At 40.2% G+C, this 17711-nt stretch overlaps 1 protein-coding gene across 2 annotated transcripts in view; it reads left to right on the top strand.

Moving 5' to 3' along the window:
* The window catches only part of TMEM56 (transmembrane protein 56), a 63740-nt gene extending 53366 nt beyond the window's left edge, over window positions 1-10374 (top strand). For both annotated transcript variants that reach the window (XM_018562375.1, XM_018562376.1), the window contains 2 exons: window positions 3700-3773; window positions 9708-10374. In XM_018562375.1, the coding sequence (XP_018417877.1) occupies window positions 3700-3773; window positions 9708-10023 (390 nt within the window). In that variant the 3' untranslated portion in view covers window positions 10024-10374. The remainder of the gene's footprint in view (window positions 1-3699; window positions 3774-9707) is intronic.
* Window positions 10375-17711: the final 7337 nt, after the last annotated feature.

Raw genomic sequence — 17711 nt, 5'->3', positions numbered from 1 at the left:
TTCCGATAGCTTCTTTTTCTTGCTTAATTAAAGCTGAGGTTTTGTTGTTTTTTTAGGATACAGCACCAATCACATTAGTTACATATGATGTGTGTATCCCACCTCCTCTAGGCTGTTGCTTTGTGACAAAATCTTCCCTTTATGCTCACGGACACACCCCAGAGCCATTATCTTCCGGTGCCCTCGGGGTTGACACCAGCAGCTATCAGTGTGATTGAGTTTCGCTGCTTGCCTGCCCCCTTCTCGATTCATAGAGCTCATATTATTTTTGTTCCGCAATGCAATGCACTGTTTAAATGGACAGACTCTGCCATTCATTCACTCCTCTTTCACTCACAGAGCATGTTGCATTGTGGAACAATAATAGTATGAATTCTATGAATCAAAAACGGGGCAGGAAGAGGCGGGCAAGCAGCGCAATTCTGTCACATTGATAGTCGCTGGTGGTAGACCCCTGGAAAAAGAAATAAACTTCAGCTTTAGCAAAAAAGATAGGATTATGCATTGGCTTAATGAAACAGCTTCTGCTTTCCATATTTTCAGATGCTGGATATCTTCCACTTTGTGCCACTTACTACTATTTATTAAGATGGTTCAGATTTGTTCTTCAACAGAAACATCATAATGAATCTTTTTATTAAAGGAAAGAAAGATGCAAATGCTAAGCATTGCTTACAAGCCGATTTGTGTGAACATGATCCCAGTGACCTATTAAAGGGATTTTCCACAGTCAGCTATGAGGTAGAAACTAGTGATGGGCTCGGGCGTGTTCGCAGCTCCATGTGCCGAGCCCGCCAGGAAGCTGACAGCGCTGCAGCGACCAAACATCAAAGCTACTGAAACATCAATGTCCTCCAAAACAATTGTTCTTACTCTATAAATGAGTATAGTTTAAACCGAATAAACAATGTTTGCATCTATATCTCCAAATGGTGTCCTTTTGGTCTGTTCTTCCATTCTTTTACTGATTAGTGAGCAGATAGGTGGGTGGAAAACCAGGTGGGGAACTCAGTTATATTGCTTTATAAGAAGATCTGAAGCAGGAGTTCACTTTTGGATGTGCATGGGACATCTCTATAATGGACAATAAATACTATCTGAAGTATATTAAACTTATTCCAAGCATGGGATAAAACAGTGTGTTGGACAAACCTAAGTAATTTAAAGTAGTTTGATATTACTTAAGCATTTTTTGTAGTTGAAAGATTAAAAGGAATTTGTATTTGTTTTTTTTTGGTTAATCAGCATTGTTAGGTATGTGTCACCCAGCGATGAGGGGTAATTCATCCCTTTTAGACTTCATTGGAAAATTTGATGTTGTGAGATAATGCAGCAAATTATTTTTTTAATATTGTTTATTGATTGTGTTGTTTCCCTTATACTGCTACAGGCTTTTGCATTAATCCTGTTGGCCAATATTTTTAATTTTAACAACAATATAACATTTTGCCTGTTGGATAATTGTAGACAGACAACCATTACACATTAGGTGTTCTTTAGGCACATACAATAAAGGCCTATTGAAACAGAATGCATAAAAAAGTTACAGTTACGTTCACTACTCTGCTAATATCTCATTTGCAAGAATGGTGGAGATATAGTTTAACTGCTGTTTCTTTATATCAAGAAAAGTGGTCAGAAATGGCACCTGTAAAGCTTTGTTTACATAGTTAACTTTTCAGCATTGTTTTCCGATAGCTTCTTTTTCTTGCTTAATTAAAGCTGAGGTTTTGTTGTTTTTTTAGGATACAGCACCAATCACATTAGTTACATATGATGTGTGTATCCCACCTCCTCTAGGCTGTTGCTTTGTGACAAAATCTTCCCTTTATGCTCACGGACACACCCCAGAGCCATTATCTTCCGGTGCCCTCGGGGTTGACACCAGCAGCTATCAGTGTGATTGAGTTTCGCTGCTTGCCTGCCCCCTTCTCGATTCATAGAGCTCATATTATTTTTGTTCCGCAATGCAATGCACTGTTTAAATGGACAGACTCTGCCATTCATTCACTCCTCTTTCACTCACAGAGCATGTTGCATTGTGGAACAATAATAGTATGAATTCTATGAATCAAAAACGGGGCAGGAAGAGGCGGGCAAGCAGCGCAATTCTGTCACATTGATAGTCGCTGGTGGTAGACCCCTGGAAAAAGAAATAAACTTCAGCTTTAGCAAAAAAGATAGGATTATGCATTGGCTTAATGAAACAGCTTCTGCTTTCCATATTTTCAGATGCTGGATATCTTCCACTTTGTGCCACTTACTACTATTTATTAAGATGGTTCAGATTTGTTCTTCAACAGAAACATCATAATGAATCTTTTTATTAAAGGAAAGAAAGATGCAAATGCTAAGCATTGCTTACAAGCCGATTTGTGTGAACATGATCCCAGTGACCTATTAAAGGGATTTTCCACAGTCAGCTATGAGGTAGAAACTAGTGATGGGCTCGGGCGTGTTCGCAGCTCCATGTGCCGAGCCCGCCAGGAAGCTGACAGCGCTGCAGCGACCAAACATCACAGCTACTGAGACATTATCCCGGTCCGCAGCTGCAGAGATTGGCAAATGGCTCAGTACTTGTGATTGGCGATGCGGCGCTGTCAGCTTCCTGGCGGGCTCGGTACGTGGAGCTGCGAACACGCCCGAGCCCATCACTAGTAGAAACCCCTTCCGTTGGCTGAGTGATTGTGAGTGGCTGTTTTTAGTATGCCAATAAGCAGCTTAAAGTGCTCTATCAGTCCTAACTTTTCTTGTGTACTGCAGAAACCATTAAAAATATTGGTGTTTCCAAAGTTGGGGCAATGCTGTGCCAGAGAAGATTCTTTCAACTGAGTTGTCCAACAACTTGGGAGCTTGAAAGACATTGAAAACAGCAAAATGGCAGAGGTGCACATGATATTCCCCTGCTAGAGCTGTTTTTAAACAAATACTAGCACAATGCAAGAATGGCACAAATTTATAGATGCCCCAAGTGAAGTGATAACTCCAAAAAAAGCCAAAATGAATATTGGAAGTAGCGTGTATCTCCTTTATTTACACCTATTCCTGTACAGTGCAGATATCAAACAAAAGATATTGGAGAAAGTAACATGTTGCCTGAGAGTCATTTAACTCATCTAACCTGCCCCTGCGTGCACTCCATCAACCATAATTTTTGGATTTACCCAAAAGTGGCCTGACAAACGAAAAAATGAATTTGTATGCATTGTGCTGCTCCAGAATAATGCTGGTGTCCCCTATTTGGAGGGACTGTCCCTCATTGGTTGCCATGGGCCACTGCTCTAGGTTCTGTTTGTTCCAGTTTTGATCAATTCCCCCCATTGTGCTTATCTCAGAAAGTTGTGTATATTTATAAGTATTAAACCTATCATGTGCTGGAAGCTGCCATTTCTGACCCCTCTATTTGAAAATGCTAGCTGCCTGGCAAAAATGCAGTTGTGATCCCTCCGAGCCATAATTATTCCGCAAAGCCGGGTCATGTCACCTCCAGGCAGAAAATGTAAAACTCCTTTAAAGTGAAGAGGAAATACTCGGGTCACTATAACTCTTAATTGCCAAGTTACTTCTCTCTCAAAGAACACAATAACTTTATTTTTTTTTAACTTTCTTTTGTAGCTAAAGGAATTTGTCCAGCAACTCTGTGGTATCCAGTTTCTTGTTTGTAATCAATATTTTTATAACCATCAATTCACTTTCCAGGGTGAAGGAATGTTGCCATATTTTGGTAATTTCCGGCTCCTAGCTGAATTCTCTACGCCTTTTGTCAATCAACGGTAAGTGAAACCCTTCAAATATTGACTTTCAGTTATCTGTATGGTTCTTATTTCAGGTTGGATAAAAGTACATGTACACATTAGACCTGGCCTAGACACATTTGTCAAAGGTTTTCGCAATCACACCCCAAACTGTGAATCAGTAGTTTTGTTCTAGCTTCTACATTGCCTTTCCTAATCAGAAGATAAATTCTATCATGTGTTGGTCCACTTCAGTAGCACCTTATGCCAATACGATTCCAATAAGATTTTATGAGCATTGAATTTATTTATGCATATTCTATTTATACTGAACTTAAATCTAAACCAACAATTTTTTGACTTGGCCTATAACTATTCCAAGGCCTCTTGCTACTTCATTTTATGCAATTTACCAAAAGGCATCCTAAAGCCCGGAGACTGCTTCTTGGTGCTGCCATCTTGGATGTGAGGTCAGCAGACTCAGCGCGGTCACTCAAGTGACACTTTATAGCATGGGTACCCAAACTTTGGCCACTAGGCATTGCAAGACTCTGACAGCCACAGACATGACTTCCACAGGCAGATGTGTAAAGAAATTTGTAGTTTCATCACAGTTGGAGGGATGTTTGGCTACCCCTGCTTTATAGTATTCCCCTTTACTCCTCCCCTGGCATCTATAATATAGTATTCCCATTCAACAATAAAAGTTATGTAGGGAAGGACAGAGGTGCTGGGCCAGCACAGACAGTAATTAAACACTTCTATAAGAGGAGAGGGATGTGATGGACAAGGAGGGAGGAGGTTGTGCTAGGGAATTGATTCTCCTGGAATAACCATATTTTCTAGCAGATTCAGAGGCACATTGCAATTAAGTTAAAATCATTTATTAAAAAAAAATCACACCATTAAAATACAAGATTTTTCTGTGCTTATACCTGCATTTTTTACATTATATCATTAAACTTGAATAGATTTCCTGTACAGACCCTTCTGCTACTGCTTCCAATTATTTGGGGATTGCTCAGACATCACTACTAATAAGAAAATGTTGGTACCCCCCCAGCCTGTTACATCAGTGTGGCAGTCTGTGCCCCTTCCATATGTACTTAGCCAAACCCCAACATCAGATCTTCGCCTGTCCTAGTGGCTTTTCAGACCCCAAAGCAAGCGATTTCAGATTGTGCATGCTGACCTGCTTGTTTAGTATATATTAAATGCTTTGTAGGTATTGATTGACCTTGAATGTAAACAAATAAATCTGCGCTTCTGGAAAAATAAAATTTAGTAATAAATTAAATTAATTAAATTAATAAAGTAAGAATAAATGTGAATAAATGTGAATAAATGTGAATAATTATACCCCAAGCTGCTCTGAAAAAAGGTGGAACCTAGTATGATCAAAAGAAACAAAGCGCTAAAGGTAGCTGTATGAGCAAAAGAATAAGCTATAATTGATTCTGGCGAGGTCAGTATGGAAGCTAATATATAAGTATAAAACAGGACTAGCTTCATAAACAAGTATAGATAAAACCAGTCTAACCAAAATACAAAAATCAATTAGAACCACTAAAATTCATTCCGATGGAATAAATAAACGAACAATGTTTAAAACGTCAAAATCAGTGTCCAATGCTTAAAAAATCCAAGTGAAAGGTGGTTTCCATGTGCAAATAAAAATGTGCAAAAATAGCAGTGTACTTGAGATTGATCCAAACTGTCCCTCTCGGGTAACAGGTGAACGGTAAGTTCCGTGTGCAAATGTACAAATGTGCAAAAACAGCAATGTGCTTCGAATTGTTCCGAACTGTCCCTCTCGGGTGGGTACTCACCAGAGTGAAGTTGGTAGAAAACTTTTAGTGAGTGGTGCCGGGATTAGGTTTTAGCACAGACGTATTCCCCGCGGGTCTCAGCAGCTGAAGCAGTTGATTTTCTCCTCTAAGCCGTTTGGCTATATCTCCCAGATGAGGAGTCCGTTTTTTTTGGAATAAAAAATAATAATATACTTTGCCGTTTGTCCCGCCGTTTTTTTTTAGAGATAAATAAAAGAGAAAGAAAGAACCTTCATTGCGCAATATATAAAGCCATAAACTTTTATTCCAAAAATTGGCTTACAAGACAAAAAAATATCGACCAGCTAAAAACAGCACAGAGACAGACGTGAAGCTTCGTGTCTGGCTAAACTTAGCATCTACCCTCCTCGACGCGTTTCGTCATGTGACTTCCTCAGTGGTTATTGTATCGGAATGAATTTTAGTGGTTCTAATTGATTTTTGTATTTTGGTTAGACTGGTTTTATCTATACTTGTTTATGAAGCTAGTCCTGTTTTATACTTATATATTAGCTTCCATACTGACCTCGCCAGAATCAATTATAGCATATTCTTTTGCTCATACAGCTACCTTTAGCGCTTTGTTTCTTTTGATCATTGATTGACCTTGGACATTTTTTTTTTAGTGTTCCCTAAAATACATTTTATCGGTGATGAAAGAAACCACAAAGGTCACAGCCACTGCTGCAATTTTTCATTAAGGTTTTTTAAAATCGAATATGCCTAAACTGAAAGAAAATCTATTGTTAAAGAAATAAGGTGTTGATCTGCTTCTAAAAATGCCACAAGCCTGTCTGAGTTTTTTGTGTTTTGTGAGTCATTTACCTGTAACAAGCATGTAGCAAGTGACGTCAGATTGCTCTATCTGCACACTTACTATACATACTAATACCTGGTCAGTGACTTAAATGAATAAAGTCAAAGGATATGCATTAGAGAAAAAAAGGAGCTAAGCAATTGCAGCCTACAATTTCCTGTCCGCACAGATTTCTTTAAAAGTGCACACAGAGCGTTAAGCTGGCCATGCACCTTACAACCATCGCACGACTTTCGTTGTGCGATGGTTGTAAGTAATTAAAATCTCGTACGATCTGCCCATCTTGGACAGGCAGATCGTACTTGCGATCATCGCAAGCCCTCCCAGCTAAGGGATCACCCGCGATTATCGTACTATAATCGGCAGGTGTATGGGCACTTTTAGACTCCTTTCCACACTTGCGAATGGGGCCTCTCGAATTTCTTTATTAGATTCATGCGCTCAGCTGCAGGCGGGAGGTGCTGTACTATACAATGGCAGCTGCCACCACCCACAGCTGTTCACAGGCCGCACATGCTGCATTTACCTGTGAATGATCGCACTTGGACGCAAACAGTCCGCTTCTAGGTGCGGTTGTCCGCAATTAATCACAGCATAGGGGATGACACATGAACGGCCTGCGAACAGCTGCAGGTGGTGGCAACTATCATTGTATTGCACAGAGATTTCCACTTGGAGCCTTGAGTCTTGGAGAAATTTGCAAACCGGTCCCATTTGAAAGTGGGAATGGGGCCTTTTATATAATTTTTGGATATAGTAAAGAAGGATTAAAACCCTTGTAAACTTTGTAGTGCTGACTTTGTTCCCACAGAGGTAGAATCACCTGTTTGTCCTGGTGACCATTATTACCAAGACAAAAAGTGATAGGAAATCCATCCCAATTTTAGCCACTTGCTGTCCGGAGCAATTTTCTTATTATTTGCACACGATAAAATATTAATTTTTGGCTAGAAAACAGCTTAAAACCCCCAACAATTCTATATTTTCTGAAAGTAGAGGCCCTGTAGAGTAAAAAAAAATTCTAGTTGCAATCTTATTATGGTATTTGCGCAAATGTTTATCAATCTAGTATTTTTAGAATAAAGTACATTAAATTGAAATTTTAGTCGGTTAAATCGGTTAAAGTTGTCACCAGAACGGGAGGTGAGGGGAAATCTTCCAATAGGGACAAATGTTCCTATGACTACTGTCTAAAAGGTGGATACCCCCCACTTTGTAGATGATATCCTTTCACATCCTGTTGCGTCCCTGGGACAGGAAGTGAAGGAAAATGAAAGCAAAAACGAACCTGATGGGGTTTAACCCTTCCTACTCTATCTAGAACTTAAATCTTCTTGCTACACATGTACTTTAACACCGGCATGCCCACCATCTGTATATAAATGGGGCATCTTGCTGGGATTCTGTTTATAAACCTTTTCCCCTTTAAGATCCATCAGCCAACATTTAGTGCAGCTGGTGGCTCTTAAAGTATATCTAAACTCAAGAACATGTTATATATTCCAACTACTAGTCCTTAGTTGTGGTGGCTGCAGTTGTTTTAAGTTTTTAGGCTAAGTACATTTGTGCAAGTACCCAAAAATACCTGCTGAACCTGATAGAAATCCAGTATCCTTATAACTGCAGTAAACTAAACTCTCCAACAATGTTATCAGCTTTACAAACTATCTTCTGTTATTTAGAAAACTCTTCCTACCTACCTGTAACAGAGATGATGAGGGAAGGAGGTATTTGTAGTCCAAATCAGGATGACACTTCCCCATTGATACAGTACAGTGAGTGAGTGTTGTCATCCTAGGACAGGAAGTGTGTTACAGGTAGGATCGCCAATTAAAAATAAAGTTAAAAGTCCATTAAAAAAGAAAAGTAATGCAGTCATCATATCTAAGGACTGGTAAACTGCAATGCATAACAATTTTGCTTTTGAGTTTGGACGGGCTTTAATCTCAGCAGTCACGGACAGCTCGGATCTCCGCTAAGAATAGGGAACCAGGGATCATGAAAGCCTTCAGCTTGCAGATGAACACTACCATCTTCAGGCTGCATGTTTAACACTGTAATCTGATTACAGTATTTTGAAAAAAAAAATGAATTAAAGCATTTTTTACATGTCTATAATAAAACTTTTAATTTAAAAAAATAAAACATTTTTTTTTAAATTAAAATAGTGTACCAAATAAAAGCCTCATGTGTCCACAAAAAACATACAAATTATGTATGTATGTGAATCAATCATACAATTATTGTAAAGTTAAGAGACGCATGCTGCGGCATCTATATTTGCTCTTGCCATGTAGACATCAATGACCTCTGGCCACGAAACGGTTAAAGTTTTGGTCTAGGTAGGAAAATAAAAAAGTTTTATACTCACCTGATCCACGGAGCCAGTTTTCTCTTAGGACCAGGCCTTTCAGCCTATCTTCCCCTCTACTGCAGCAGTCTAGGGTCCCTGAGTCATCATGTTTTATACACAGTGTATAGGACGTGAGGCCACCGAGGGACATACCATCTTTTGGAGTAGTGGAGAAGACAGGCTGGAGGGAGCACTATCGCCTCCAGCCGGCTCTGAGAATCGGGTGTGTATGACTTTATTTTCCTCCCTAGACCAAAATGAGTAGTTAACCCTTGCAGTGTGGGGGTAGCCCCACTGCAAGGGTTATTTAAAAGTTTTGTCTGAAGTTCTTCTTTAAAGGAGAACTATGGGGTTAAGGCTTTTCCCCATAGTTCTCCTTAGGGTAACGGGAGGACACAAACTAGCATCCTCCTGTCACCCTTAGCTCAGTGTACTGCGAGCTGTAGCTCGCGGGATACTGAGACGCCGCAGTATACCGCGAGCAGCAGCCCGCGGTATACTGAGACGCCGCAGCTGAAGCGGATCCCGACAATTATGTGTGGATCCGCCCAACTGCGTGAGTGACAGCTGGCTCTGCCTATCTAGAGGCAGAGCCAGCTGTACCCGCCCCCTCCCCCCGTCCGTTCCGCCAGTCAGCGCTGGAGGATCGGGGAGTGGGGAATCCAGCCCCTCCCCTGTCACGGCAGAGAGCTGTGACAGGATTGAGAGGTGAGCGAACGCCGGTATGTGTTTGCTCACTTCCCGATCTACTGAGCCGACCTGTGACAGTCTCATTGTCACAGGTCGGCTGGAACTATGAGGTGAGTGAAAAGCACTCACCTCATAGTTCTCCTTTAAAGACCATCTGGTAGAGAAACAATCAAGAATCAGTCATCCTAATCTCACCGCTAACAGCACTGCTTGATTAAATGTACTTTTTTACTTTGTCTAGCTGCGGCCGGCATTAAACTTGTCACTTCTGTTGAGTTATGCAGGTGGTTCTTTGAAGTGCTGCGATACCACAAACATTCCGTGCCCAACATGGTGAATGGAGTTTTGATGACAATCGTCTTCTTCATCGTCAGGATAGCTGTCATACCGACCTACTATGGGCGCGTCTTTTCCACTTTTGGCACAGAGGCATTTCATAGACTGGGCCTAGGGGCACAATGCGCTTGGATCATCTCCAGTGTATCCCTGGATATAATGAACGTCATGTGGATGATGAAGATCACTAAGGGATGCTACAAAGTCCTCTATCATACTGATGGCTGTTTGACCAAAACTCAGAAAAATGGGAAAACTGATTAGCAAGAGTCTCGTGTGTCTTCCAACCGGCAGATGTTGGGGGCTCGTCAGGACCTGCATGTGATTTATTTTTTTCCCCCATCGTATAAATAATGAACTTCTGTTATTACCTCTTTGTAATGTTAATCGCTCATGTTCACATCTTGCAGTTCTACCAACACACTAATCCAAAGAGTGAGACTATGTTTATTTCTGCCATTGTTTTAATAGAGATTTCTAGATAAGTACAAGTTTTTATGTATTCTGTAATGCAGCATTACATCCTGATGTGCATTTACCATTATAGGATATCCCAGAGAGAGAGGAAACTGTCTAGTAGGATCATAATCTGCTATTATTGTAGCTTATCTCCATTATTATTCATGCCCTGCATATTTCGGTCACTACAGCATAGTTTTTCTAATGGGAACATGTATCCCTATGCAGGTACTAGCTAGAGAGCTTTTTAAATTTAGCGTATATAGAATTCCAGTTTAAAGGGACAGAGCACCAATATATTGATGCTTTACAGGTGCTGGAAAATTAAACTGTCTGACCGTCTTTTATATTTGTAGAGATTTTGTTGGTGAGATCTCTTAGAGTGTATAAAGTGCAGTGTGCAGGCCCAGTGTATAATATATGTTGATTCTGCCCCAAGTCTTTCTTGTTTTGGGCTGGCAGTCATGCTTCTGCAGCACTAAAATCCAAGCAGTGTAATAAGCACTGTGTTAGATCTCCCCTGCTGTACTACAGAACATATTCCCTCACTTCACCTACATGGCATGGGGGGTTCTCTAGTCTAGGAGGTGAAAACTGAGGAAGGGCTGTCAATACTACTTCAGCACAGCAGAGGTGGCATTGTTAGCCAAGAACAGACATTTAGGACCTCAGTCGATTTCAGGATCAACAGGTATTTTTTCTGCATTTGTAGTGCTTTTAAAGAAGAACTCCAGGCAAGGGATAGGAGCTCATTTTTGTCTAGGTGTTAAGTTATACGCATCCGATCCTCATAGATGGTTTGCTCTTAGACCAGTCCCTGGAGCCTTTTCACCCGCCCCAACTGCTGCAGCGGTCTAAGGATCCTTGAAGATCCTTGAGTCACCATGTTCTAAGCTGAAGGGAGATGCCGGCTCTGAGGTTCAGGTGAGTATAACTTTATTTTCCTCCCAGGACTAACAATGAGCACTTAACCCTTGCAGTACGGGGGTAGCCCCACTGAGGGGGTTAATGAAAATGTTGCCTGTAGTGCCACTTTAAAGAGACAAATCATAGGGAAATGTGCATGTATGTGAGATGTTCTGATTTTACACTTTGGTCTGCACACCTGCTATGGGCCATTATAAGGAGTTCAAATTCTCCCTGTTGTTTTATGTATTTATTTAAAATGATGGAGAATGCAGCAGAGGTACTAGAACTTACAAACATGGAGAGGAACACCCAGACCTACCAGGGGATACTAAAAGAGTCCAAAAATATGGCAGGGAGATCTCATCATTGGTGTATCTAAACCATAAAAAAAGCTGGGGTTTCACTCAGCCCACCAGGCTCTAAAGCTGACTAAAATTATGATTAACATTATGAGGGAAGTGATTATACAAAACCTGAGCATATGTGTGGTTTTATGATTGTACCATCTGTAAATATCATTTTGGGAAATAGCATTTACATCTCCTGGAGAGAATTTTTTTTTAGCACTTCACTCCCCTTACTGGACATTTCCAAGCCTGTCTCGCAGGGACATCCCGTTGACAGTAAAGATATGAGTTGGGGCAAATGGTACTGAGGGGGTTAGGATTAAAGTTAGGTTTTTATTGCCTAGGTTGGGGTCAGTGTGTTGGTGAAAGGTTGCTGGTTTTGAGTTGGTCTGCACCATAATGCATACCAGCACAGCATACTGCGGATCAATTGTTCACAGGCAAGTCATTGCAAACCCCACATGTATGTTGTGCGATCTTCTCATGTAAATCACTCAATTTCTAACCTGCCCAGGACATGTCTTAATGGACAGGGCTCACCTTATCTATATTCAGATGACTACATGATTGGGTTGGAACTGTTAGGACAGTTTGACACAAGCATTGATTCTATGTATGATTATCTAAAAGTAAGAACACTTGGGTTGATCTATAAAACCTGGAAGAAACATTTTTTTTATAATGCTGCCTGACGGGGTAAGCTCCAAGTTGCACAACTCAGGCATCCTTACTCCACATTTACTCCTATTAGAGCCGTGTCTGCTGTGCAGACAAATGTGTCCGGAATAGGTAACTCAGTCTGGTTTTAACATCAATACCTTTCTTATGGTTGCAGAAAACGGCAAAGCCACATCTTCACATCCCTTTTGTGATTTCCAGATCTCTTATTTTATTTCTTGAATATTTTAATTCTCCAAGCTTAGCACTGTTCATTTTATTACTCCTTTTGTACAGCATTGAAGTTGTGGTTACTGTAAATGACTGTCTTTACTTAGGAGCTCCATTGGTTCAACTACTTGGTGATTTTTGAAACCATGCACTGAACATTACATACATACCCTTTTTCCTGGTAAGTGGTACCAGCTCTCCCTGGAAGCCCCTAGACCCAGGTAGGCTCTAATATTTAAAAACTAAGCCACCATCCAATCACCTCCACTTCTGATAGGGCAAGGCATGTAGCTCTCTGTAGGCCACTGAGGTGCATGCTTTGCATTGTAGAATGTAGAGGTGGTTTCTTTCTTTTTCTCCAATTTGGGATTTGTATATGGGTTTCCAGGTATGCAGGAGCTGATTTATTGGGGAGTTAACCTTTGAGTCACATGGTACCTGGTATGTTAATGAACTTTGGAACAGTTATAGTTCTACTTCAAGCTGGTTTTGTAAATGAGGCCCATAGTATGTATCTATGGGTTGAGATTATAAACAGGCATGTAGCCGTCTAATAGCCTAAATACTTTTTTTCAAGTACAGCTATTACCATCCATATGATAGTGGCATTATCGGGCATTCTTGTGCTTATGGTCCGTATTTGTTTTTGCATAGCAAGTACCACCAGATTTTAAACACGTTATTTTCTTTTTTTGGGGGGTATTCCTATTGTCATTTTATGACTACTGACTTCAAGAAGGTAACGTCAGTATTATTTGTGGAGATTCCCAATCTCTTTTCCAAGGTACGGTTAGGTGACTCTGAGTCTGATTTTAATTTGAAAAGAGAATTCAAAGAGGGAGTACATTCTAACTTTTGGAATGCGTCATATTAGAGGCCTTGGAGCTGCACTAGTTCCCATGGTAACCCTATACAGTGGTACAAGTATTTGCCAAGTGCAAGGATGCAAGCCTTGCTTTTGATAAAGGGAGTTTAGATGAGGCCTGACAGCTACTGAGCATTTCCAGAGCAGTGAAAGCTGTAGCACTGTCCCTGAACTTTATCATATAGCTGGAAATCTTGTGCTGATTAAATAATTTGTTTAGCCCGCAAGGCACTCTTTTGTGTTTTTTATTTTGTTATTGTGTTATTTTTATATTAAAATGATTGAAAAGTCACCCTGCCAGTTATTATTATACATGATTTATATAGCGCCAACAGTTTGCCCCGCACTTTACAATATAAGGAAGACATTACAATTGCAATACAATTCAAGAGAAGATAGAAAGTAAGGGCCCGGCTTGTGAGGGCTTACAAGATATTAGATTTTTTTTATTTTTTTTTGCTGTATAGGCGAAAGCATTGGCTGTATATAGTCAGATTGAGCTTAAAAAAACTTTGGTACAGTGAACTTTGTAAAAACAAATTAATGAGAAAAAAGTTTCCAGAAAGGAAAGTATTGATACATGCACAGACAGCGTCTACGATAAAACAAGACCTTCCTTTTGAACATCAATATGAAAACACAGTGTCTATATGAATCTTCATTAAATATGGTAATTGGGGGATTTTGTTTAGCCGATTGATACAACTGGCCTTGACCATAAATGAACTTGCTATTATCTGCCACAATCCAAAACTTCTGTACCCGTAAAAGAAACAAGTGGATTCTTAGGGGTTCATTTTTAAAGATTCATAGAGCACAAATGCCTCTAGATGGTGCTGACTAGTATAGGAATTTCATTTACACTGGTTGAACTTTTATAAATGAACCCTTTAGCTTTCCACCAGAACCCCTCCCCATTCAGGAGAAATCCTAAGGTCCAAGGGAAATCAACACTTTCGGGAGTGTCAATCTCGTGGGCCACCTGCCGTGTTTAGTGGTTCCTCCCACTGACCTCCGTGTCACTACTGAGTCCTGTAATGAGTGGGGGGGTCAGAAGGAGGAACTACTGAACACTGCAGGGGAATCCGGGAGATCAACACTCCCGTAAGTGTCTGTTTACCTATCAATCTTCTTCCAGAAACGTCTTGTGGATGGAGCTGCTGTCTGGCAGAGCAGACAGTGTGTAAGTATCTACTTGTTTCTTTTACAGGTATGACTACTTTGAATTGTGGTTAGATAATGACAGTGTCGCTTTAAGGCTATAATGTCTGCCTTTGTCGCCAATAGTGTTAAGATGTCGGGTGTGTCTCTCATATTAATTCCACTCACGTCTCACATTGTGAATTATTTATTTGGCCCAGGTGTACCCTGAGCTCACCGATTCAGAACACACTTCTTAGGAAAAAATTGCTTATCTTGGCATTTCCAGCAGGTATTCTGAATAACCACTCAGGTTTTTTGATAGTGGTATTTTTTTATGCGCTTCTCCAATAAAAAATGTTTTAGTAGAGTGTAGAATTAATCCTGGCATGCTGAGAATCATCGAATTCCTCTGATCCCTAAATAATTAATATCGCTTTGCATATTTAATGAATTTCACTGTCGTTTACATGGGAGGGTCATAAGAGAAATTTCCATCACACCTACTGAAGCTTTTCTATTGTTTTATCCATGGGACTGAACTGAACTGAACAGGGAACAGGTGATTAAAGAGAAAGAGTCATAGCTGGCCATAGGCAAGAATCTAAAAATGTATTCTTAATTTATTATAATAATGCATTCTTATTTATTAAAGGTTTATATTTGCTCCCTTATTTAGTGCCCTATCCTTTAATTTTGTTCTTAAGAGTCAGAGTTCAGCTGAGGTTTGACAGTTGCCAACTTGCCAACTTCATGGCCTTTTTCTGTATAACCTCTTCTGAACATGTACAACCATAATAGATAACAGAACTCCACAGTTCAAGTACATCTAAAGGCTCCTGTGTGGCAGTCTACACAGGTCCCAAATCCACTTCTATGTGATGCACAAGCTTCATATAGCATATTAAAAAAGATCTCCCCTGAGTGAGTCAAATCCTCCTACATTTGGATCTCGCATGCTTTCCCTTCCAGACCCTGCAGCACACATAGGGAGGGGTTAAGCAACAGAGGCAGTACTTTCAATCCAGAAAGCAGTGGGCAGGACTAGGTGTGGCCAGATGCTGATTCACAAGGTGAAGGCTTGTGAGTCAGGAGTGACAATGCTGATAGCCACGCCCCCTGCAATGTCATATTATCCCACTGTAATGCAAGCCACCACTGTCCTATATGAGGGTTACAATGCTGCTTTGAATTTTAGGAGCAGTGTAGCAGCATTGTCCCTACATCACAGGAAGATGTGTGGCATGAACTTTGCTGGCAGATCAACAGGTATTTCTGAAACCTTGCAAGGAGAGAGAGAGAGAAAATACATATAATTGGGTGCTGCGGTGCATTTTGTGGGGTGAGGCCATAGTTTAGGAAAAATTTTAGAAAAAAAACTGGGCTCTGCTATGTGCACTGTTGTGTTCAATTTGGTTTGGTGGGAGATGTTGTGTTATCAGCATGTGGTCATTCAGCTGTCAGACAGCAATTGCCAGACCTCCAAGACCCTTACCTTATTAAATGGGGGGGTATAAATACTTTAATAATAAGTCTGTACAATCATAATCATTGACTGAATATTCATGTAAGTCCAATAATGCCTGCCTCTTTTTAATTTATTTGATATTTTAACAAATATTTATTTAGTAAGGCAAGGTGCAATTGTGTAGAGTGCTGCAACTCATAGCAACCAATTGGAAATCATTTTTCACTGTTCTAACTTTCTGAGCGGTGACTCCCTGCTGCTATGGTTTTTGTTCTACCCTTTGCAAAGCCTTATTAGATAAGTTTACATGTTTTCATGAAACTTGTAAATAGATTTTACCTTTGCTGACGGTTTGATATGTTTTTGTTCCACAGTGCTACTGCGGCAGTGAAACGCTGCCCCCGTGAACATAAGACTTGATACTTTTGTGTCTGCACACAAAATGATAATTCTGATTTATTTTTCCTAATTCTAGGAGGGCAATAAATAAACAGAGATTTTATTTTCTTAATCTCTTAATGTCCAATTACACAATTGCTTGAATGCAATGAATTCTGTCATTTTGAAAGGTTAAATGTTATTTTTGTCTAGGTAGGTTGCACCACACCAGGGCATTTCTGTGTATACAATTATGCCCTACTCAGATTTATGATGCTATTTTGAATAACGAATGCAATAAAATTTTCTGTTGAACTAGAATGAGTGATTTTCTTTTAAATTGTCATTTATGTAAAGGTTTTATGTTTTCTCCCACCGAAAACAATTAGGTAAACCAGCCATTCTCAACCAGGTTTCCATCATCCAGGGTTGCTAGGGGTTCCTTAAGCTGTGGCTGATTGACCTCTTAATGGATGGTGCCTGCAAAGTTCTGCGACCAACATCACTTGGCAGAGCCAGCAGCAGCGCCAATGATCTTTTTAGCTGTGTTTAAGGTTGGCATTCTGACTACCATTGTAAGGGGGGCGTTTTATCCACTGGCCACCAATCTAAGGGGCATTTTCACAAATTCCCAATTGTTTTTTTAGGGGTTCCCGAAGGATCGCAAAACTATGCAAGGGTTCCTCTATGATAAAATGGTTGTGAAAGGCTCAGCTAAACTGTCACTTAAAAAAATTTGACGTCACTACTGTAGAAAAAGAGGGCTTATTCAGTAGGGTTTGCTAGATGAAGTCACGACTCCAGGATGGCAATCAAATTTTAGATGAATGAAGTCAGTAAAAAAATAATTTAGGTAGATTACTTTGGGGGTCGTTTATTAAAATTAGACTCCTATACTTGTCAGCACCATCTAGTGGCGTTAGTGCTGTGCGAACGGCATCCGCCTGGTGTATAGCTTTTTTTAAATGGACCCCTATCTGTTTTTTTTGCATTATTGAGCAATACTAGAACTGCAGTGGGCAATTTCAGCAAGAACTTTCAGGAGTTGTTGGCTATTTGATTTGCAGTGCATTAATTTCAAATAAGATTTATACTTTCTGCCCCATCCTCTTCCTCTTGAGCATGTCAGTGGACTAGCCTTAGAGCCAGTGTAGACAGGCTTCTGGTGTATATTAATGACATTAGTTTGAGATGCTTCTAAGATCAAAATTCATTTGACCAACAGATGATCTCTTTCTGACCTGTTTTTCACCTGCTTCAAGCATGTCTTGCATTCCCAAAGGCTTGTATAGGAATGTAAAGCCCATCTAATACGAACAAAAACCCCTCATCACAGGCCCTAAGTATTACACTAACAGGATAAGACATCATAACAGCACAAGTTCTAAGTTAAATGTGGATGGCTATGTGCCACCCCTGATAGTCCTACCGCCCTAGGTGATGACCTATGTTGGATATGCTGTTAAAGGGGGGGGGGGGGGGGGGTTTTTACAAAAAC

Source organism: Nanorana parkeri, unplaced genomic scaffold (genome assembly GCF_000935625.1).
Source record: "Nanorana parkeri isolate BGI_ZX_2015 unplaced genomic scaffold, ASM93562v1 scaffold575, whole genome shotgun sequence".
Taxonomy (NCBI): Eukaryota; Metazoa; Chordata; class Amphibia; order Anura; family Dicroglossidae; genus Nanorana; species Nanorana parkeri.
Note: the sequence above shows the minus strand (reverse complement) of the source record. Positions and strands in the feature narration are given on the sequence as shown.